Raw genomic sequence first — 23405 nt, forward strand, 5'->3', positions numbered from 1 at the left:
TTAAAATAACATCAAATTGATCAGAAATACAGTGTAGACACTGTTAATGTTGGAAATTATTATTGTAGCTGGAAACGGCAGATTTTTTAGGGAATATCTACGTAGGCGTACAGAGGCCCATTATCAGCAACCATCACTCTTGTGTTCCAATGGCACGTTGTGTTAGCTAATCCAAGTTTATAATTTTAAAAAGCTAACTGGTCATTAGAAACCCCTTTTGCAATTATGTTAGCACAGCTGAAAACTGTTGTCCTGATTAAAGAAGCAATAAAAAGGGCCTTCTTTAGACTAGTTGAGTATCTGGAGCATCAGCATCTGTGGGTTCGATTACAGGCTCAAAATGGCCAGAAAAAAATACTTTCTTCTGAAACTCGTCAGTCTATTATTGTTCTGAGAAATGAAGGCTATTCCATACAAGAAATTGCCAAGAAACTGAAGATCTCGTATAACGCTGTGTATTACTCCCTCCACAGGGAACTGGCGCTAACCAGCGCTAACCAGCGAACTGGCGCTAACCAGAATAGAAAGAGGAGTGGGAGGCCCCGGTGCACAGCTGAACAAGAGGACAAGTACATTAGAGTGTCTAGCTTGAGAAACAGACGCCTCACAAGTCCTTAACTGGCAGCTTCATTAAATAGTACAGTTTTCAGCTGTGCTAACATAATTGAAAAAGGGGTTTCTAATGATCAGTTAGCTTTTTAAAATGATAAACTTGGATTAGCTAACACAACGTGCCATTGGAACACAGGAGTGATGGTTGCTGATAATGGGCCTCTGTACGCCTACGTAGTTATTCCATAAAGACAATCTGCCATTTCTAGCTACAATAGTCATTTACAACATTAACAATGTCTACACTGTATTTCTGATCAATTTGATGTTATTTTAATGGACACATTTTTTTTCTTTCCTTTCAAAAACATTTCTAAGTGACCCCAAACTTTTGAACGGTATGGCACATGCATTCATAAACACACACCAGGCAGCAAGCATGGACACACACACACTGTCAGAGGGAGGGGCGGTCTAATTGGCTGCTGTTCAGTAGAGCTCAGTCACCTGAGTAGGAGTTGAGGAGGGAGTGGTAGAAGGCCAGGCAGATTACTACACAATGAGCCAGAAGTTTTTGTAAAAAAAAAAAAACTCTTTCTCTCTCTATATTTGGCTAAATAAAAATATGTCTCGGAGGGCTTTTGGTGAATGATGCGTTTTCTCTCTGACACATTCCACGCCCACAAAGCGCGTGCCAGTGAAGCCCACTCAACTCTATAAATACTCCCCAGCAGCCTGCTCCTCTCCTGGGCTCCTTCTGTCTCCGTCTCCCTGAGAGGCCTGGAGATCCAGCAGCCCTTCGCTATCATTGTTCCTGCCTTCTCCAGAGAGAAGAACTCACCCCAGATTCACCATCCAGGCAGGCAACATTTCTCTCTCTCTCTCCTACAGTGCGGGTAAATCTTAATGGGTTAGGGCTGACTTGTAGTGCCAGAGTGGAACTTGTAATAACATAGTATTACAACCCCGGTCTGTGTTCAGAACAGGGAACGGGGAGGGGAGGTAGATACTGTGGCTGTCTCATTGACTCTAGTTAACCAACATTACCTGTTAACTCTTTTTATCTTCCATGATTAGAACAGCCTCTCCTTCATTGAAGTGAGATAATTCTGTCTTGATGAATTACATTAGCTTTGATACGATTTACAACTTCATTGCACAGTTCCTTTGAAGGAAACAAATGTAGGCCATGGTTGAGCAGGAGGCTGGAGGACTCAAGGTGATGGGAGGCTGCAGCCTGCCCAGGAAGGGATCGACTGCAGTGGGGAGGGAGGAGGGATGTCAGGGTCAGGTCTGCTGATGGATGGAGAGGAGAGAAACCAGAGAGGAGACAGAGTGGAGCCCGCTATCCACCCATAGGGCCAGCCAGGGGGAACGCAGGGAAAGCATGAGGGAGCGGACCCTATTTTTAGAGCTGCCACAGCACGTTCTTAAACCACCCATCTGGCATCTTTTCGTCTTCTCTAAAGGTCAGGATTCCCTCAGAGGGGGGGGGGGGTGAAAGCAGAGAAGCCGGGAAAAGCTTTAAGAGCACAAGCTGACACCTCTGCCCCCCATGTCATCTGACCCACTTTCACTGCATGGCAACCTGAATCCCCTGGTATGTAAGGACACAAAGCAGTCGATTGTGGGACTGGTAGGAGGCTGCAACTGAGGTTGGGGATGAGGCTTGGGCTGGAGCTGAGGCTGGGGCTGAGGTCAGGTGAGGGCAGCCTTGTGGCCTGTGCGTGTCTACAGGGTGTTAGGGGGTGCAGAAGTCTATTATCTCCTCAGGCTCAGTGCAGAGAGAGGTTCCTTGCGGCAGGGTCAGGGACATCACACTGAGCGGTGTTATTGACTAACATCACATTCATTGATTCTTGGAAAATAGCACTGAGTGACACGGGAGAGAGACAAAGCGAGAGACAGACAGAGTGAAAAGTGAAAATCTGTGTTGGAAGGAGAAGCTGCCGAAGCGTGTTTGACCAAAGAACAAGAACGTTTACTTGACATTTGGTCTAAGTGCCTTCTAAGGTAGGTAGCCCAGCGGTTAAGAGCGTTGGGCCAGTAACCGAAAGGTCGCTAGTTCAAATCCCCAAGCTGACTAGGTGAAAAATCTGTTGAAGTGCCCTTGAGCAAGGCACTCAACCCTAATTGCTCCCTGTAATTCGCGCTAGATAAGAGCGTCTGCTAAATGACTCAAATGTAAGGTTTGAGCGTCAGGAGAGAGTTTTCATGGCCAATGCAACTGATGTCCCACTGAATGTCCGTAAACACAAGAGGGCTCTTTATCCTATGACATTGGCTGAGACTATTGCGTTCATATGAATGCGACAGAATTCAGCACCGCCTGAACCTGTATTGAAACTCAAGGTAAGTGTGAGGGTGTGTGAGGCCTGAGGAGATTTGCGTCCTTCATCATTTCATCAGTCTATGGAAGCTATATCCTTAATGTATTTATTTACGCCATGTACCTCAACCAAGGCTGCATTCTCATTTTCTCCCCTTCTCTGGGTTCAGGTATTGAATATGACTACACTTACAGAAAATAAGACGCTATCTAGGAACTAAAAGGGTTCTTTGGCTGTCCCCGTTTTGGTTCCATGTAAAAACCCTTTCCACAGAGGGTTCTACATCGAAACCAAAAATAATTCTACCTGGAACCAAAAAGGGTTCTCCTATGGGGACAGCGGAAGAAACCTTTAGGAACAGTTTTTTTCTAAGAGTGTACACAACCACTCACTCAGTTTATTTTATGCATCACAACACCACTCTGCACCAAGGAGTTCCTCTGCAAACAAGCTGCCTTCTTCAGTGTGATGAGGGAACATCACGTAAACAGCAGAGACAATGATCTGCCTTGGAATGAATCCTCCCAGGTCTGCTGTTTTCTCTGTCTCCCTCTGTCTCACTTTCTCTCTCTCTCTCTCCTTCTCTCTCATCATCATTTACTCAGCATTACGTCTAGCTAGGGTTGGGAAGCCACTGGTCATTCTCCAAAGTTACTGGTATCTTCAGTAATTAACAGATCATCTATGGTAATCTATGATAACTTTGGTAATTTATACTTCAAATAATTTGTTGTAATTATTTACATATTGTATTCATTTTGTATATCTATGTCCATATTGTCCATGAGTTTCTAGTGGATAGACCATATGGATAAAAAAAAAAGCCTAATTAATGAAAATAACCTCTAATCAACAAAGGAATTCATTTCAATTAACTCTGCAAATTTTCCAACTTGACTTTTTTCCACAACTGGCACCAAATTGGTGCCAAAACATTGACAACAAATACATATTGACAGTCAAATAAATAAGTGTCAAAATATATAAAGGATATGTCTAAAAACCTCATATTTAACACTAATGGTATTCACACTAAATTGATGGTTTATATTTAAGATCATGTTTAAGAGCTTCGTCATTCCATTTTTTATTTTAAAATCATCTTATTTGATTATTTTATATATTTTATCCCCTAGACATCCTAGGTTAGAAATACTAACTTAGACACCTACCTTTTTGAGAAAAATATGTATTATTTGTTAAACAACATCTCTTTCTCTAAGCAACTGCAATTGCAATTTCAACACCATTAAGTTTGCTGACGACACGACGGTGGTAGGCCTGATCACCGACGACGATGGGACAGCCTACAGGGAGGAGGACTGTGACCTGGCTGTGTGGTGCCAGGACAACAACCTTCTCTTTAACATCAGCAAGACAAAGGAGCTGATCGTGGACTACAGGAAACGGAGGGCCGAGCACGCCCTTATCGACGAGGCTGTAGTGGAGCTTCAGGTTTCTCGCTGTCCACATCACTAAGGAATTAACATGGTCTACACACACCAACACAATCGTCAAGAAGGCATGACAACACCTGTTCCCCCTTTTAGTAGGCTTAAAAGATTTGGCATGGGCCCTCAGATCCTCCAAAAGTTCTACAGCTGCACCACTGAGAGCATCTTGACTGGCTGCAACACCACTTGGTATGGCAACTGCTTGGCATCCAACCTCAAGGCACTACAGAGGGTAGTGCATACGGCCCAGTACATCACTGGGGCTGAGCTCCCTGCCATCCAGGACCTCTATACCAGGCGGTGTCAGAGGAAGGCCCATAAAAAACCTACAGCCACCCTAGTCATAGACTGTTCTCTCTGCTACCGCACGACAAGCTGTACCGATGCACAAAGTCTGGACTCTCGAACAGCGTTTACCCCTAAGCCATAAGACTGCTAACAGTTCATGAAATAGCTACCAGGACTATCAGCATTTAGCACTCTTTTGACTCAACACATACGCTGCTGCTAGTGCTTATCATCTATCCTGTAGCCTCGTTGGGTATTTATTCCTCGTGATATTATCCTTCTATTATTTTTCAATTATTATGCAGCCCTATATGTGCCACAGTAGATGTGACCCTGGTTGACTCAGCTAACAGGGGACTTCTCTACCGCCTGTTCAATGAGAATCAGGACATAACGCAGCCTGTCTCAACAGTTGTTTCACTACAACTCACGCATATGAAGCATGAAGCACGTCAGATTCAGGCTGCCTTGGGTTAATTGCTAGACCTGTACCACAACCAAAATTGAAAAAGTTGTAATCATTTAAAAATAAATCCTACACTAGCTGAATCACCTTTTGATGCAGTGCCAAAAAGAGGAGGATACAAAGAGAGGAGATAAGATGCTAAGTGGTTCCTCCAGTGTTATTCCGGCTCCTCTCCTGCAGTGCATGTGTAGCCCCATGCTGTGTGTTGGCAGGCAGACTAACAGCACCACCACCACAGCACCTCTACAGCCCAGCTCAGCTGCTACATCACAGTGATGTTTATGGGAGGACCTGCCCGGGCTAGTCCCTCTCTACTCCCTGTCATTACTGTTCTCCACAGGGGCGCTCACACTGCTGTTGCCTGGTGATAGCCGGGATTGAGGGACACCTTTGCCCCCCTACCCTACCCTCCCTACCCCGCTCCAGCCCTCTCTCTCTCTCCTGTGGGCCTCAGACCCCTCCGTTTCCCTGCCTCGCTGACCACCACACCTTGTATGCATCACACCCTTGAGAGGAGAGTGTGTGTGACAGAGAGAGAGAGAGGAGAGATAGGGAGAAAGAGAGAGAGAGAGAGAGAGGAGAGATAGGTACTGCAGAGAGAGAAAATGAAAGCGTTTGGGAAAAGATAGAAAAGACGAAGATAGAGGAGGAAAAAGGACTTGTAAACTTGAACCTACAGTAGTTACAATATTTCAAAAGCACAAATTAAAGGACACACACACACACACACAGTGCATTACTCACAGATCTCATGGGACCACATAAGGCATTTGTTTTGTTTGTTTCAAGAGGGAGAACAGTGTACAGTACTTGATGGCTTCAACAACGACAGGCTTTATTGGTGGAGTGTATGCTTTGAAAGACCACCCGTGTTATGTGTGTGTGGGTGTTCAACAGCGTGGAGGGTGGACCAGGGGCAGGGCCGCTGACGGGGGAGGGGGGGCTGGGGGAGCGAGGGCGTAGGCAGGCACACACTCGGAACACAAAAAATCCTCATCTTTACAAAGCATTATTAATCACATAAATGAACCATGTCACTCAAACTCCACATCCCTGATTGGAATATAAAGCTCAACAGCAGAGATATTGCTAGACTCAAAGATAAACAAGTTGCCATGAATTATTCAACCAAAACGAATCTGTGTGCTCAGTACTGAACCATTAAGAAATGTCTAAGTGAACAACAGAAATCAATAGTGTTTTGAGTGTAGGGAGCTCAGACTTGTTTTAGACTGTCTCTGCTTGGGAAATGAATGGTGTTTCCTCTGGCTAAGTGAACTCTCCAACCCGTACAGTAGAGGTCGACCGATTAATCGGAATTACCGATTAATTAGGGCCGATTTCAAGTTTTCATAACAATCGGAAATCGGTATTTTGGGCAACGATTTGCCTTTTACACCTTTATTTAATCTTTATTTAACTAGGCAAGTCAGTTAAGAACACATTCTTATTTTCAATGACGGCCTAGAAATGTTGGGTTAACTGCCTCGTTCAGGGGCAGAACGACAGATTTTTCACCTTGTCAGCTCGGGGGATCCAATCTTGCAACCTCACAGTTAACTAGACCAACGCAATAATGACCTGCCCCTCTCTCGTTGCACTCCACAAGGAGACTGCCTGTTACGCAAATGCAGTAAGCCAAGGTAAGTTGCTAGCTAGCATTAAACTTATCTTAGAAAAAGCAATCAATCATAATCACTAGTTAACTACACATGGTTAATGATTTTACTAGATATTATCTAGCGTGTCCTGCATTGCATATAATCTGACTGAACATACATGGGGCGGCAGGGTAGCCTAGTGGTTAGAGCGTTGGACTAGTAACCGAAAGGTTGCAAGTTCGAATCCCCGAGCTGACAAGGTACAAATCTGTCGTTCTGCCCCTGAACAGGCACTGTTCCTAGGCCGTCATTGAAAATAAGAATTTGTTCTTAACTGACTTGCCTAGTAAAATAAAGGTAAAAAAAAAAAAAAAAATGTATCTGACTGTGGTAGTGGTAGGCAGAAGCAGGCGTGTAAACATTAATTCAAACAGCACTCTCATGCGTTTTGCCAGCAGCTCTTTGTTGTGCGTCAAGCATTGCGCTGTTTATGACTTCAAGCCTATCAACTCCCGAGATGAGGCTGGTGTGACCGAAGTGAAATGGCTGGCTAGTTAGCACGCGCTAATAGCGTTTCAAACTTCACTCGCTCTGAGCCTTGGGGTGGCTGTTTCCCTTGCTCTGCATGGGTAACGCTGCTTCGATCTGTTGTCGTTGTGTTGCTGGTTTGAGCCCAGGGAGGAGCGAGGAGAGGGGCGGAAGCTATACTGTTACACTGGAAATAATAAAGTGACTATATGAACATCCAATAGTCAACGGTTAATTAAATACAAATGGTATAGAGGGAAATAGTCCTATAATTCCTATAATAACTACAACCTAAAACTTCTTACCTGGGAATATTGAAGACTCATGTTAAAAGGAACCACCAGCTTTCATATGTTCTCATGTTCTGAGCAAGGAACTCAAACGTTAGCTTTCTTACATAGCACATATTGCACTTTTACTTTCTTCTCCAACACTTTGTTTTTGCATTATTTAAACCAAATTGAACATGTTTCATTATTTACCTGAGGCTAAATGGATTTTATTGATGTATTATATTAAGTTAAAATAAGTGTTCATTCAGTATTGTTGTAATTGTCATTTATTACAAATACATAAAAATAAATAAATCAGCCGATTAATCTGTATCGGCTTTTTTGGTCCTCCAATAATCGGTATCGGTATCGGCGTTGAAATATCATAAACGGTCGACCTCTACCGTACAGTACTTGTAGTAGCCTACACTCCACAGTCAGCTTGTCTGTCTACTGCCTGCAGGTAGGGAATTCTACAGGCCCGGGGTCCTCTTTAATCTATAAGAAGTATCTGCAGTCGTTTTCCTCCTCTTCATCCTGCAAATAGGCTGGAAGTCCCCTCGCGGCCCAGCAGAAATATTGTCGTTTCGTTCTTCTTCTAATCAGCCATGTCTTCAGAAAGTAGCACTATATTCACTGGGAGTAAATACGGCCACCAATTCTCTTTTCTTATCAACCTAATGTGTTCAGGCTACTGAACCTTCTTTAATCATTGGGGCAGAGGCATTGGTAGCCCCTGTGTCGTTTTGCCAATGTGGGGCTGTGTGTGATTTAGCACGCACCACCCTGATCTCTCATCACCCTGATTTACTAAAGTAATTATGGACAAGGGCAACGTCGGCACAGGCAACATTGCGGAAACATTGCAGGAAGGTGATAACGCCAGACAAACATTTAAAAAATGTTCGGAGGGATGATAAAGGGGACTGAAACAGGGGACAGAAAATGAGAACAAGAGCTTACTCTCTATCTTTCTCTCTCTCTCTCTTTCTCTCTCTCTCTTTCTCTCTCCCTCTCTCTCTATCTATCTTTCTCTCTCTCTCTCTCTTTCTCTCTCTCTCTCTCTCTCTCTCTCTCTTTCTCTCTCTCTCTCTCTCTCTCTCTCTTTCTTTCTCCCTCCCTCCCTCCCTCCCTCCCTCCCTATCTCTCTCTCTCCCCCTCTCTCTCTCTTTCCCATTTCTCTCTCTCTCCCTCCCTCACCCCTCTCTACCCCCCCCCCCCTCTCGCTCTCTCCCCCTCTCTCTCTCTCCATTTGTAAAGGGAAGGAGAGAGGACACCCGAAGGATGAGATGGCATACTGAAGCACATCCTCACACACACACACACACACACACACACACACACACACACACACACACACACACAAACACAAACACACACGACTGAGCTAATCTGATCAAACACAAGGGAGAGAAAAAAGCAGCAATTGGTCTAATCCTTCAGACAGCAGACGTATTAATGAGTCTGAGTGCAGCAAGGGATTCACCTTCAACAGGAAAAACACAGGAAAACATCTCTGTATACAGTGGCCCAATACCCATACTTGAGTCCTGAATAGTAGGCCGTTTGAGTATGCGAAAAAAATCGAGTTTAATACTATGCGACATTTTGAAAATCGAGTATACTTTAAATCCCCGGATGTCAGACTCATTTCGGCTCTTCATCTAGTAGAATTCGATGCACCATTCTCCACAATGCATTGGAAGAGGTGGGCTGTGAGTGATAGGCCCTAGTTCTTTTCAAAACAAGGCTACTTAATTGGGAAGATGCCCAAAGCTTCTGCTGTGCTGTTCAAATGTGGCAAAAGTCACTTTTGTTCTCCTTAAAATGATCCATTTATTTCCCCAAAATGGATGACTGTTTTCTCAATAAAAAGTGTTTCTTGGCCTTCATCAGAGCTTTTAAAATAAATAGTAAACCATCGTTTGATTTGTAAATGTGTCAACCTATTACATTTTTGTATTTATGGATCAAGCCTTTAGAGGTCTTTCTGATCTCGTTCCCAATGATCAGTGCTTTAGTTTATTATGCTGCTGTCCAGTGGTCCTGAATTGGCCATGCACCCGACTGTCCACGTTTGTACATGCAATAGCCTTTTGATTTGAACATTTGAAAAGTGTTGATGTGTGTCCTACTTGATGTAATTCATATACTGTACATTATAGCACTTTGGTTTCACTAATAAACAATGTTGAAATGGAACCAAATGATCTGTTTCTGTCACGTTCGTAGGACCAAAGCCAAGCTCTGATCTGGGTTCTTCTCTGTGAAACTCACAGCAAAACAAAACAATAAACGAACGAAACGATACGTGAGGAAAACGCAGTGCTCACAGGCACTACACAAAAACAATAGCCCATAACCCACAGGTGGAAAAAAATGCTGCTTGAGTATGATCCCCAATTAGAGACAACGATAACCAGCTGCCTCTAATTGGGAATCATACAAATCACCAACATAGAAAATCAAACCTAGAACCCCACATAGAAAATATAAACTAGAGCAACAAAAAAAACCTAGTCACGCCCTGACCTACTCTACCATAGAAAAGACAGTTTCTGTCTTCAGTCCTTTTTTAAATAGAATAGATGGGCTATATGGTCCATTATGGTATGGGTCAAATGTGATGGTCTGCCTATAACCAGCTTTAGTAGGCCTATAACTCCATCCCTATTCTACTCAGAGTTTAGAGAAATTCATTAAATTGTAAATGAGCTATTATAAGGCTGGTTATTAATGCGATGCATGTCTGTTGAATATTGGAAAAACCAGCCACACTCGGCCTCGCCCTACCTTCTCAGCCAATCAGGAGCCGCGCTACTGAGTCGCGGCCGTGGAATACTGCATATTTTTTTACTCAACTTTACGTGCTAAATAGTTTGCGATGATGAGTAAATAGTATTCAGTTTAAGTATGTAGTATGTAGTACGCTCATTTGGGTATTCGGACACGGCCAGCGAATCAGGCTGCACCACAGAGGACAAACTACAGACTCCTTTAGTCCAGTGTGCTGCCTAGCATACATTACCTTGTTCTCATTCAGTATTATCTCATAGGGCCGGCAGATTACTCCTAACCACATGACCTGACCAAGAAAAACCTGGTCACCCTCGTTCTAGACTATAACGGTCACCCTCGTTCTAGACTTTAACGGTCACCCTCGTTCTAGACTATAACGGTCACCCTCGTTCTAGACTATAACGGTCACCCTCGTTCTAGACTATAACGGTCACCCTCGTTCTAGACTATAATGGTCACCCTCGTTCTAGACTATAACGGTCACCCTCGTTCTAGACTATAACGGTCACCCTCGATCTAGACTATAAAGGTCACCCTCGTTCTAGACTATAATGGTCACCCTCGTTCTAGACTATAACGGTCACCCTCGTTCTAGACTATAACGGTCACCCTCGTTCTAGACTATAACGGTCACCCTCGTTCTAGACTATAACGGTCACCCTCGTTCTAGACTATAACGGTCACCCTCGTTCTAGACTATAACAGTTACCCTCATTCTAGACTATAACGGTCACCCTCGTTCTAGACTATAACGGTCACCCTCGTTCTAGACTATAACGGTCACCCTCGTTCTAGACTATAACGGTTACCCTCGTTCTAGACTATAACGGTCACCCTCGTTCTAGACTATAACAGTCACCCTCGTTCTAGACTATAACGGTCACCCTCGTTCTAGACTATAACTTGTGGGGTTGCATGGTCAGGAAATCCTCTTACATAGTTTCAGAACTTTTAGGCAAACACCTGCTATAGGGCCTTACCCTCTATCTCGAGTCTCACTTTACGTTGATAGGCTAAATGTCCATGTCTATCAAATGATGATTGCTTCTGAAACAAGATAACTATCAGCTGCCAATTTGCTGGCAGATGAGTGAATTCATACAGCGCTAATGACCTTTTGACGACTTAGCTCAGCGTTGCCGCGTTGTGCTTTTCACTCATCAACCAGTCTCGGACAGATAGCAGGTAAATGAAAAGCAGACAAATGATGCAGTGACAGGGAATGAGCTAAAAAAAATATAGATATATATTGGGAGGCGACACGGCAGTATTGAATTTCATTCTTATAAATAATAATGCGTTCTGTCACTGAAAGCGGTGAATTCTAAAACCATTTATCACAGACTAATAGCGTTTGGATAGCGTTTTCAGATACCGTGCTGGCTGCCTGCCTGCATACCACGAGGTATAGCTGTTAGAGGCATAAAGCCGTTAGAGAATGCTAATCTGGCTCTGCCAGCTAAACTCTGGACTGTTTATTACAGTTAATTCAAAAGCAAATAAGCAACATTGTGCCATGGAGTTAATGAGATTTCTGTCATTTCTTACTCAAGTAAGCCTTGTCCAAGCCAGAATGGCCATAGGGCCTGTTTCTGTAGTGTAAGGCAGCGTGATGTACAGGTATATCCACTGGACAGGACGCTTATATAGTCAGCCATGGTCTAGTCTGAATAAAGTCTGCCCTGTCGTTGTGAGATCCCCCCCCTGTCCTGAATACAGGGCTGTCCCCTTTCCCCAATACAATTTATAAATCACTGTCCTGACTCTAGCGGCAATCAGCAGGAGAAACAATAACAAGGCATGCTCACCGCCCCTGTTTTGGTAAAAATCTGAGGTACGGGTCTGGAGAAATGACAGAGCTATGGATGTAAGAACTGACCATCCATGATACAAAAATGATCGTTTTAACCATGTTTACATTGTTCACAAACATTGGACAAAAACATGCTTATATTCTGGGTTCTGCTGGGGTGCGACAGTTGAACGATGCTCATGGGGCATGTTTTGGGTTATATTCTTTGAGAATCAGTGCGTACATATCCATTCATCAGTTTAAAAAAAGGATGTAGCATCGGCTGATTGCCACTTGAATCTAGAGGCATCCGTCTTCCCACTATACACGCCTTGCCATGTCGGTGACGGACTGGACCCTTAACATCTCTTATCTGGCCCCTACCTTCCTCCAGTCTACCCCATTAGCCCTATGTGGCGAATACAAACGCAGCTGAATCAAATGAGCATGCGGATCTGTATCCCAGGCAGGTAGGTATCCATTCTCAGTGTGGACAAAGGGCCTGACTGATCTCTCTCTGTATGGAAGCCTTTCTTCAACGTAGCCTTCCAAGCCCTGGGCCTGGCACAGAGAGAGGACATGCTAGCAGGATACCATGGCATGGGAAATCCATTTACATCCTATTACAGCGTTACACACACTCTACACTCTTCGACCAGCCGTACCACTACATTGCTGGGCACAGCCCAGGAAAAAGGGGGAAACGGGAGTGATGTACGGGAGTGATGAGGAAGACATGCACAGGGGGAGAGATGAGGAGAAGGATTGCTCTATGTATCGTCCTTCACTTTATTGTGTTATGCCACGAAGAGTTCCTGGCGTAAAAATAGATTCAGGCTTTGTGTTGGAGACACGGACGCAAAACTTTGATGTTGAGATTCTGTAGATTCATTCACTTTACTGTGGTACCTTTTTTATTTATTTTTATTTCACCCCCTTTTTTCACCCCAATTTCGTAGTGTCCAATTGTTTTTAGTAGTTACTATATTGTCTCATCGCTACAACTCCCGTACGGGATCGGGAGCGACGAAGGTCGAGAGTCATGCGTCCTCCGAAACACAACCCGACCCAACCAGGCCGCACTGCTTCTTTAACACAGCGCGCATCCAACCCGGAAGCCAGCCGCACCAATGTGTCAGAGGAAACACCGTGCCCCTAGCAACCTGGTCAGCGTGCAATGCGCCCGGGCCGCCACAGGAGTTGCTAGTGCGCAATGAGACAAGGATATCCCAAACCCTCCCTAACCCGGACGACGCTAGGCCAACTAACTGTCCGTCGCCCCATGGATCTCCCGGTCGCGGCCGGCTGCGACAGAGCCTGGGCTCGAACCCAGAGTCTCTGGTGGCCTTAGACCACTGCGCCACCCGGGAGGCCCTACTGTGGTACCTTTAAAGTGATTTTCAACATCTAACTTACGGAACGGTTATGGTTGTACTCCATTTGCACCCTCTGACGTCTGGGAGTAAACTCTGTGAACAACTGATGCACTCCCACTGGTTGTCAATGCTGCACGCTGCTCCAGCTCCGGTCACGCGGCTAACACCTAGTTGAGATACAGGAACTAGAGTCACACAGAGGCAACAGCAATGCAGAACTACAAGCACCTGAGATCCCCATTGAAAAGGATATCATTCTCCCCTGCGCTTTAAATTCAATTGCAAATGAAAGACTGGTGAAGGGAAAAGAGAGATATTTCCCTCTTTTTTCAAAGTGATGATGACTTTGGCTTTCTGTCAGCGGAAAAGCGAGGAATTGATTTGGCGCCGGCTTGTGTTGGTGAGATCCAGTGACGCTAATCGATGGCTAATAAAGTTAACAGTACTTGGAATAATGGATAGACATTCCACTCTGACATATGTTGCCGCTGATTGCTTGTGGTTGAACATCTACAGACATAATTATTCAACTTAACAGTCTCAGAGCGATGTTATTGCTCTAGAAGAGCCAACGCGAGGGTTCAGACACTCTAGCCAGTATCAGATGTACTGGGATGTGGACTGGGCTCTAATGAACCACCTACAATATCTACAACATGGCTTAAAGAATGATTGGCTCGATATCAAAGTGAGGGACGGCGCGTCCCCACCTACACTCTCAGGGACGAGACTATAATACACTTCCATTCTCCCAGCACAACCATGGTCAAGGTCTACAGCTGTAGAACACGGCAGCAGATGGGTAAGGGAATACAGTAGTGTACACTTTGTACTCTGCACGTATTTGCTGACAGAGAGAGAGAGAGAACAAGAGGGACACTGCAACCGCAATAAAGGAGAACAAAAGAAACTTGAGCTAATGATGCAGAAATATAAAAGTCATTTTATTTCATGGCAGTAAGTATATCTGTCTTAGTCTTCACAAGAAACAAAAAAAACGATGTCTGAATAAGATTTTTCAGCTGAATATGAGAGAAAAATTTACTTAAAGACGAAAGTTCACGAAATCTATTCGGTACCTCGGCAGCCCCCTCATTAATTGAAAAAGGGGGAAGGTGGATGGTTGAGGTGACGGTTGGGGTCGCCCAGCATCTTGATGCTTTCCATTTGTTAATTCATACTTACACAAGGTCAGCAGCACCTATAGAAACATGAACATATTTTTTGATGGTGGAGCTAACGATCCAGGCAGTAAGGTCACATTTGAATGTTCAAAGAAATACCTTTGGGGTACGCCATTCAGTTAGACTAGTGTGACAATGCTTTTACAACCAGAGTGGATGGGACATTGATCTGGACTCAAAACCTGTTGTGTGACAGTTACAGGTCAGGGCATTCATCGTCAGTAGGACGAGAAGGAGAACGAACACTGATGCATGTCAGTGAAGTCTTCAGTTCAGTACGTCCCTCTCTCATCGCCATGGCAATGAGGGTGAAGAGCATCCATCTCTCACTGAGAAGAAGAAAACAAACAGGTTTGGTATGTCGTTTCAGTCAGCACGGTAACATGAGTCATCGTGTTGAGTCATCATGGTGAGCCGTTAGGCACAAGGTTAGACATGATGATGACCAGAAGTAACTGGGAATCTACGGGGACTGAAGTTGTGAGAGCCCCATATATTTCAATAAATCAACATATAAATCAGCATACCATTTTGTAATACGTCCATATATTACAAAATATACAAACATATTTAAATGTTTTGAAATGGCATACAAGTAGATATATTATTTTCAGCATAGGGACTGGTGTTGTGAGTGCTCGGAGTGTATAGCTGCTGACTGGAACATAGTTTCTACTCAAGGCCTCCCCCCCATATCTGTATGCTGTGTTGAAGGGGAGATGTAGGGGATAGAGGGCAGTGAGAGGACAGTGAGACATAAGGAGTGGAGCTGCTGAGCTCACTTTCGTCGGTTTATTATGATGTGAGGGGGATGTGATGTCTCTCAGACCTCTTGAGTAGTTTGAATAATGCTGAGTCAGCACGCTGGATGCACAAGTCATCCACATTCCAGTTTCTATATGAGGATTTAACAAAGTCAATAAACACGCAACACACTTACAGCCCCTCTCTGAATGTTAGACTCCAGTCTGCCCAGCAACCTGCCCAAAAACCTAACCGCCCACAGAAAACCCTGTGAAGCATTAGCTTACAGCTGTTCCCGACACGCTACACGCACACGCACGGACACACACACACAACCACAGCTGTTTTTCCGCCGATCCGTTGACTCAGCACTATGCAGCTGGTGTTCACCCTGCTTCCTATTAATGTTCTGTCTTTAAAGTAAAAACTAGGCCGCGTGCAGATCCTCGTTCCCTCGCCACTCCCGTCAAACCTTCACGTCAGACAGCAAACGTTAGAAAACCAGACAAATCTCTGAGACAGAACGACGACACTTACTGTCTGTTACCATTCAATACCTTACTGTCTGAAACCAAGTATGATGGAGCCAGAATGATGTTACATTGTGAAGCCGTGAAGCCTTCCATAGCTCTATACATCCAGGCAACGTCACACATTTCCTGAAACGAAGAACCTGGTCTGATGTCATGGGCAGACAGTCCAGATAATCTCCACAGCTGAGACTGAGCCTCTTACAATACCACCACCACAGGGATAGGAGATTGCATTAACCCCAGCCAGGAGCAGTAGCCAGCAGGGGAACAGGCTTTAGAGGCAAGAGCCTTGAAAAACACTCCAGTACACCGACTACCCTCCGTTCTCCATCTGGTCTAATGGACAGCCTGTCTCCCTGTGCTACCAATCCAAGGCCTTCAGCCAAGCCACCAGATCAGCCAACCAGGCCTGGGTGTGAGGACAGAGATAGTACAGAATGTCTAGAGGGCCAAATAACATGTTCATCTGCTGTGCTGAGGAGGACTAAGAGCTACGTGGAGAGGAAGTCACTACCCACTGGGCACACACTGGTTGAATCAACGTTGTTTCCACGTTATTTCCATGAAATTACGTTGAACCAAAAAGGAATAGACATTGATTTGACACCAGTGGCCAGTAGGTAAGATGTGCATTGAAACCCATGTTAAACCGTACAGTTCCTATATAAACAAACATCTTGAAAGCTACTCTGAAAAGCCACATTAAATCCTACACTGAAACCCCACATAAAGCTACATCAGATCAACAGTAATAAAAGTCGCTAAGCTCTCCATCGGCACTATATCTTAGCATTAGTCTCCCTCTCATAGAGACTCAACAGGAGAGGTAGTGACACCTCAGGGGACTGAGCTGAGGCAAGCCATTTGGCACCTGGAATCCCCTATCATCGGCCTCTTTAGTCTGCACACTCACTGACACATACGCAACAGGCTAGCTACACGCTAACTAGTGTACATGCATGACAGCCCCAACACGGAGATCGAACATAGAATACCCAAGTGACTGCACACAAACATGTTCATGCATCAGGATATGACATTGCGCGTCCTATCAGAGTCAGATCAATACTGTGAGGTCTAGAAGAGGCATCTGCAGGCTGCACTGAAGATGTTCATGACTGATAACTGCACGGCTCCTATATCGCTTTCGGCAGCGATTGCTCTGGGAAATGTGATCCTCTCCTCTCTCTCGTCTCCACGCACACACACAAATGCAAGCACACACACACACACACACGTCTGCTGTGGAGCTGAACAGGGGTGCAGGAGGGAAGGGAAACTACCGGGGAGAAGAGGGAGGGGGACATTTTATTACAAGGACAAGCTCAAGTGCAGACAAAAGAGAATAACAAGGTTAGCTGAAAAAAGGAGATGAGGGAGGTTAGCTGAAGTGGGGGTATGTGTGTGTGTTCTTACATGCGTGTGTCCAAGCATGTGTGTGTGCGACGTGCATACATGCGTGTGTGCGTACATGCATGAAATGTGTGTGTGCGCGCTTGTATGTGTGTATTAACGACTCCCGTGGCATGCAGGTCAGCCCTGGCATCAGCATTTGATAAACTAGCCTGTAATCCGATTGCTCTGCAGTTACCTCTCAATCTAATTTGGCACCTGCCCAATCTTAAACTGACCACCACATAACCTCCCTCCCCCTCTCTTTCACCTTGACATCTCCCTCAGTCCCTCATAACACTGCAACACTCTGTGAGTATCCCTCCATGACCCCAAGCATATGTCTCTCTCTCTCTCTGTGTCTCTGTCTCTCTCTCTCCCCCCATCTCTCTTCTCTTTCTCTCTCTCCCCATCCCTCTTCTCTTTCTATCTCTCTCTCTCTCTCTCCCTCTCTCCCCATCTCTCTTCTCTTCTCTTTCTATCTCTCTCTCTTTCTCCCCATCTCTCTTCTCTTTTATCTCTCTCTCTCTCTCCCCATCTCTCTTCTCTTTTATCTCTCTCTCTCTCCCTCTCTCCCCAGCTCTCTTCTCTTTTATCTCTCTCTCTCTCCCTCTCTCCCCAGCTCTATTCTCTTTTTCGCTATCTCTCTCTCCCCATCTCTCTTCTCTTTTATCTCTCTCTCTCTCTCCCCATCTCTCTTCTCTTTTATCTCTCTCCCTCTCCCTCTCTCCCCAGCTCTCTTCTCTTTTTCGCTATCTCTCTCTCTCTCCCCATCTCTCTTCTCTTTTATCTCTCTCTCTCTCTCCCCATCTCTCTTCTCTTTTATCTCTCTCTCTCTCTCTCTCTCTCCCCATCTCTCTTCTCTTTTATCTCTCTCTCTCTCCAAAGCAAGTGAAGAACAAAAGTGAAATAAGCAGTCAGAAATGAACAGTAAACATTACACACACAAAGGTTTCAAAAGGATAAAGACATGTCAGATGTTATATTATTAGCTGTGTACAGTGTCGTAACAATGTGCAAATAGAAGCGAAAATAAATAAACATAAATATTGGTTGGTTGTATTTACAAAGGTGTTTGGGCTCCACTGGTTGCCCTTTTTTCATGGCAACAGGTCCCTGCGGCATTCCTGATGATCCCCCTTCTCCTGCTTTCTTTCCCCCTCCATCCGTTCTCTCTTTCTTCCCCTCTCTCGACCTCCGTTCCTCTTATTTCCCTGCATGCTCCGTCTTCACTTGCACTCTCCCTCTCAGAACCCTGCTGCTAGCTCCATGTCGTGCCACCCTAGGGCTGCTGGGGAAGGTGTCAACCTTTTGAAATGGGGCGAACATGTTGAATTGGAAATATCTCCTAGGAGGGATATTCAGATGTGATAGGAGATGGTGGATCTGGGATAGCGGATTCCAGAGATGAGCAGATTCTCTCTCTCTCTCACACACACACACACACACACACACACACACACACACACACACACACACACACACACACACACACACACACACACACACACACACACACACACACACACACACACACACACACAGGGAAATAAGCTCTGTAAGCATTAAGAATGTGATTCAACAGAGAGAGACAATACGACAATGTGAGACATTGCGGTGCAGGCGACAGCAACACTTATCTAACCTAATCCACGGAGGTACCAGGTTTCTTAGAACATCTAGGAAGAGTGATTTAAAACATTATGGTTGAAAGAACATTCTCTAACCTCCGAGAGATGAGACAGGAAACGACCCCCCCATGTCAACCCTTCTATCTTACCACCCTCCAACCCCCCTCCATCTTACACCCACCTCCATCTTCCCTCCTCCGTAAGTGTCCCCCTCAGAGGGCGTACGCTCCTCCCCCGTTCAGTTTCTCTACTCGTCACAGGGCTGAAATAGTAATGTACAGGACTAGATAATTGGCCCCATCGGAGATGCATGGGCCTGGATGGAGAGAATGAGAGAAGAGAGGTAGAGGAGAGGCAATCAACAGGGAAATGAGACAGATGAAATACAGGAGAGGAGAGCTGCTCCCTCCCTCCTTCCCCATATTCAGAAAGGTGGGATATGATGAACGACCCTCCAGCCTCCACCATCGGCCTACTGTCAGCAGACTACATGTATCGAAGGGTTTCATGACAGACAGTAAAAAGAAACACAGCTTTTACATATTCTGTTGTAACTGATTTATTTAGAACGGCCTATAAGTCTCTCTCCCCTGTTATTACTTTTGGTATACGGGAGTTCAATACCATTGACCAGCTAGCCTCTCCGTGGCCCTGTTCTTAATGGATTGTTCGGTGCAGTTAGGCTTGTTGAAAGTTCTCCAGAGAGTTTCCTGTCATTATTAGAGAAGAAATGGAAAGAGCGTTAACACATACAGTATTGGTTTTAGTTTTTAGGGCACATCCATAGTAGAGCGCACCCACCCACACACACACACACACACACACACACACACACACACACACACACACACACACACACACACACACACACGTTTTTACGTGTTATTTCTTACATTAGTACCCCAGGTCATCTTAGGTTTCATTACATACAGTCGAGAAGAACTACTGAATATAAGATCAGCGTCAACTCACCATCAGTACGACCAAGAATATGTTTTTCGCGACGCGGATCCTGTGTTCTGCCTTACAAACAGGACAACGGAGTGGATCCTATGCAGCGACCCAAAAAAACGACTCCGAAAGAGAGGGAAACGAGGCGGTCTTCTGGTCAGACTCCGGAGACGGGCACACCGTGCACCACTCCCTAGCATTCTTCTTGCCAATGTCCAGTCTCTTGACAACAAGGTTGATGAAATCCGAGCAAGGGTAGCATTCCAGTGGGACATCAGAGACTGTAACGTCCTTTGCTTCACTGAAACATGGCTCACTGGAGAGACTCTATCCGAAGCGGTGCAGCCAACGGGTTTCTCCACGCATCGCGCTGACAGAAACAAACATCTTTCTGGTAAGAAGAGGGGCGGAGGCGTATGCCTCATGGCCAACGTGACATGGTGTGATGAAAGAAACATACAGGAACTCAAATCCTTCTGTTCACCTGATTTAGAATTCCTCACAATCAAATGTAGACCGAGAGAATTCTCTTCGATTATAATCACAGCCGTATATACCCCCCCCCAAGCAGACACATCGATGGCTCTGAACGAACTTTATTTAACTCTCTGCAAACTGGAAACGATTTATCCGGAGGCTGCATTCATTGTAGCTGGGGATTTTAACAAGGCTAATCTGAAAACAAGACTCCCTAAATTTTATCAGCATATCGATTGCGCAACCAGGGGTGGAAAGACCTTGGATCATTGTTACTCTAACTTCCGCGACGCATATAAGGCCCTGCCCCGCCCCCCTTTCGGAAAAGCTGACCACGACTCCATTTTGTTGATCCCTGCCTACAGACAGAAACTAAAACAAGAGGCTCCCACGCTGAGGTCTGTCCAACGCTGGTCCGACCAAGCTGACTCCACACTCCAAGACTGCTTCCATCACGTGGACTGGGAGATGTTTCGTATTGCGTCAGATAACAACATTGACGAATACGCTGATTCGGTGTGCGAGTTCATTAGAACGTGCGTTGAAGATGTCGTTCCCATAGCAACGATTAAAACATTCCCTGACCAGAAACCGTTGATTGATGGCAGCATTCGTGTGAAACTGAAAGCGCGAACCACTGCTTTTAATCAGGGCAAGGTGTCTGGTAACATGACCGAATACAAACAGTGCAGCTATTCCCTCTGCAAGGCTATCAAACAAGCTAAGCGCCAGTACAGAGACAAAGTAGAATCTCAATTCAACGGCTCAGACACAAGAGGCATGTGGCAGGGTCTACAGTCAATCACGGACTACAGGAAGAAATCCAGCCCAGTCACGGACCAGGATGTCTTGCTCCCAGGCAGACTAAATAACTTTTTTGCCCGCTTTGAGGACAATACAGTGCCACTGACACGGCCTGCAATGAAAACATGCGGTCTCTCCTTCACTGCAGCCGAGGTGAGTAAGACATTTAAACGTGTTAACCCTCGCAAGGCTGCAGGCCCAGACGGCATCCCCAGCCGCGCCCTCAGAGCATGCGCAGACCAGCTGGCCGGTGTGTTTACGGACATATTCAATCAATCCCTATACCAGTCTGCTGTTCCCACATGCTTCAAGAGGGCCACCATTGTTCCTGTTCCCAAGAAAGCTAAGGTAACTGAGCTAAACGACTACCGCCCCGTAGCACTCACATCCGTCATCATGAAGTGCTTTGAGAGACTAGTCAAGGACCATATCACCTCCACCCTACCTGACACCCTAGACCCACTCCAATTTGCTTACCGCCCAAATAGGTCCACAGACGATGCAATCTCAACCACACTGCACACTGCCCTAACCCATCTGGACAAGAGGAATACCTATGTGAGAATGCTGTTCATCGACTACAGCTCGGCATTCAACACCATAGTACCCTCCAAGCTCGTCATCAAGCTCGAGACCCTGGGTCTCGACCCCGCCCTGTGCAACTGGGTACTGGACTTCCTGACGGGCCGCCCCCAGGTGGTGAGGGTAGGCAACAACATCTCCTCCCCGCTGATCCTCAACACTGGGGCCCCACAAGGGTGCGTTCTGAGCCCTCTCCTGTACTCCCTGTTCACCCACGACTGCGTGGCCACGCACGCCTCCAACTCAATCATCAAGTTTGCGGACGACACAACAGTGGTAGGCTTGATTACCAACAACGACGAGACGGCCTACAGGGAGGAGGTGAGGGCCCTCGGAGTGTGGTGTCAGGAAAATAACCTCACACTCAACGTCAACAAAACTAAGGAGATGATTGTGGACTTCAGGAAACAGCAGAGGGAACACCTCCCTATCCACATCGATGGAACAGTAGTGGAGAGGGTAGCAAGTTTTAAGTTCCTCGGCATACACATCACAGACAAACTGAATTGGTCCACTCACACAGACAGCATCGTGAAGAAGGCGCAGCAGCGCCAAAAGCACTCACAAACTTCTACAGATGCACAATCGAGAGCATCCTGGCGGGCTGTATCACCGCCTGGTATGGCAACTGCACCGCCCTCAACCGTAAGGCTCTCCAGAGGGTAGTGAGGTCTGCACAACGCATCACCGGGGGAAAACTACCTGCCCTCCAGGACACCTACACCACCCGATGTCACAGGAAGGCCATAAAGATCATCAAGGACATCAACCACCCGAGCCACTGCCTGTTCACCCCGCTATCATCCAGAAGGCGAGGTCAGTACAGGTGCATCAAAGCTGGGACCGAGAGACTGAAAAACAGCTTCTATCTCAAGGCCATCAGACTGTTAAACAGCCACCACTAACACTGAGTGGCTGCTGCCAACACACTGACACTGACTCAACTCCAGCCACTTTAATAATGGGAATTGATGGGAAATGATGTAAATATATCACTAGCCACTTTAAACAATGCTACCTTATATAATGTTACTTACCCTACATTATTAATCTCATATATATATATACTGTACTCTATATCATCGACTGTATCCTTATGTAATACATGTATCACTAGCCACTTTAAACTATGCCACTTTGTTTACATACTCATCTCATTTGTACATACTGTACTCGATACCATCTACTGTATCTTGCCTATGCTGCTCTGTACCATCACTCATTCATATATCCTTATGTACATATTCTTTATCCCCTTACACTGTGTACAAGACAGTAGTTTTGGAATTGTTAGTTAGATTACTTGTTATTACTGCATTGTCGGAACTAGAAGCACAAGCATTTCGCTACACTCGCATTAACATCTGCTAACCATGTGTATGTGACAAATAAAATTTGATTTGATTTGATTTGATTGATTTGACACACACACACACACACACACAAATACCTTCAGACGAAAGAGCAGAAGTGGCAGGTAAGAGAGTGGTGGCTCCGCAGGGGACTGCATTGTCACAGCCACACAACGCTTTCCCACAATCCCCACTTTCAGGCGGCCCTGACAATGTCCCTTCCTCACAGCCGGGAGGCACACAAACACAGACAGGCAGGTGGGTAAACACACACCTGCGTCCCCTTCACACTCACAC

The 23405-nt window shown here is 45.6% G+C and overlaps 1 protein-coding gene across 2 annotated transcripts in view; it reads right to left on the bottom strand.

Annotated features, from left to right (window-relative positions):
- Positions 1-23405, bottom strand: part of LOC139364716 (inactive phospholipase C-like protein 2) — a 104266-nt gene that overhangs the window by 57164 nt on the left and 23697 nt on the right. Inside the window, exon 1 of one of the 2 annotated variants that reach the window (XM_071101707.1) lies at positions 13499-13627. The exons of the other annotated variant lie outside the window; for it this stretch is intronic. Within the exon in view, the coding sequence (XP_070957808.1) occupies positions 13499-13522 (24 nt within the window). The 5' untranslated portion in view covers positions 13523-13627. Of the gene's footprint in view, positions 1-13498; positions 13628-23405 lie in introns of those variants that run through there. 2 annotated transcript variants of the gene reach the window in all.

This window comes from Oncorhynchus clarkii, chromosome 13 (genome assembly GCF_045791955.1).
Source record: "Oncorhynchus clarkii lewisi isolate Uvic-CL-2024 chromosome 13, UVic_Ocla_1.0, whole genome shotgun sequence".
NCBI lineage: Eukaryota > Metazoa > Chordata > Actinopteri > Salmoniformes > Salmonidae > Oncorhynchus > Oncorhynchus clarkii.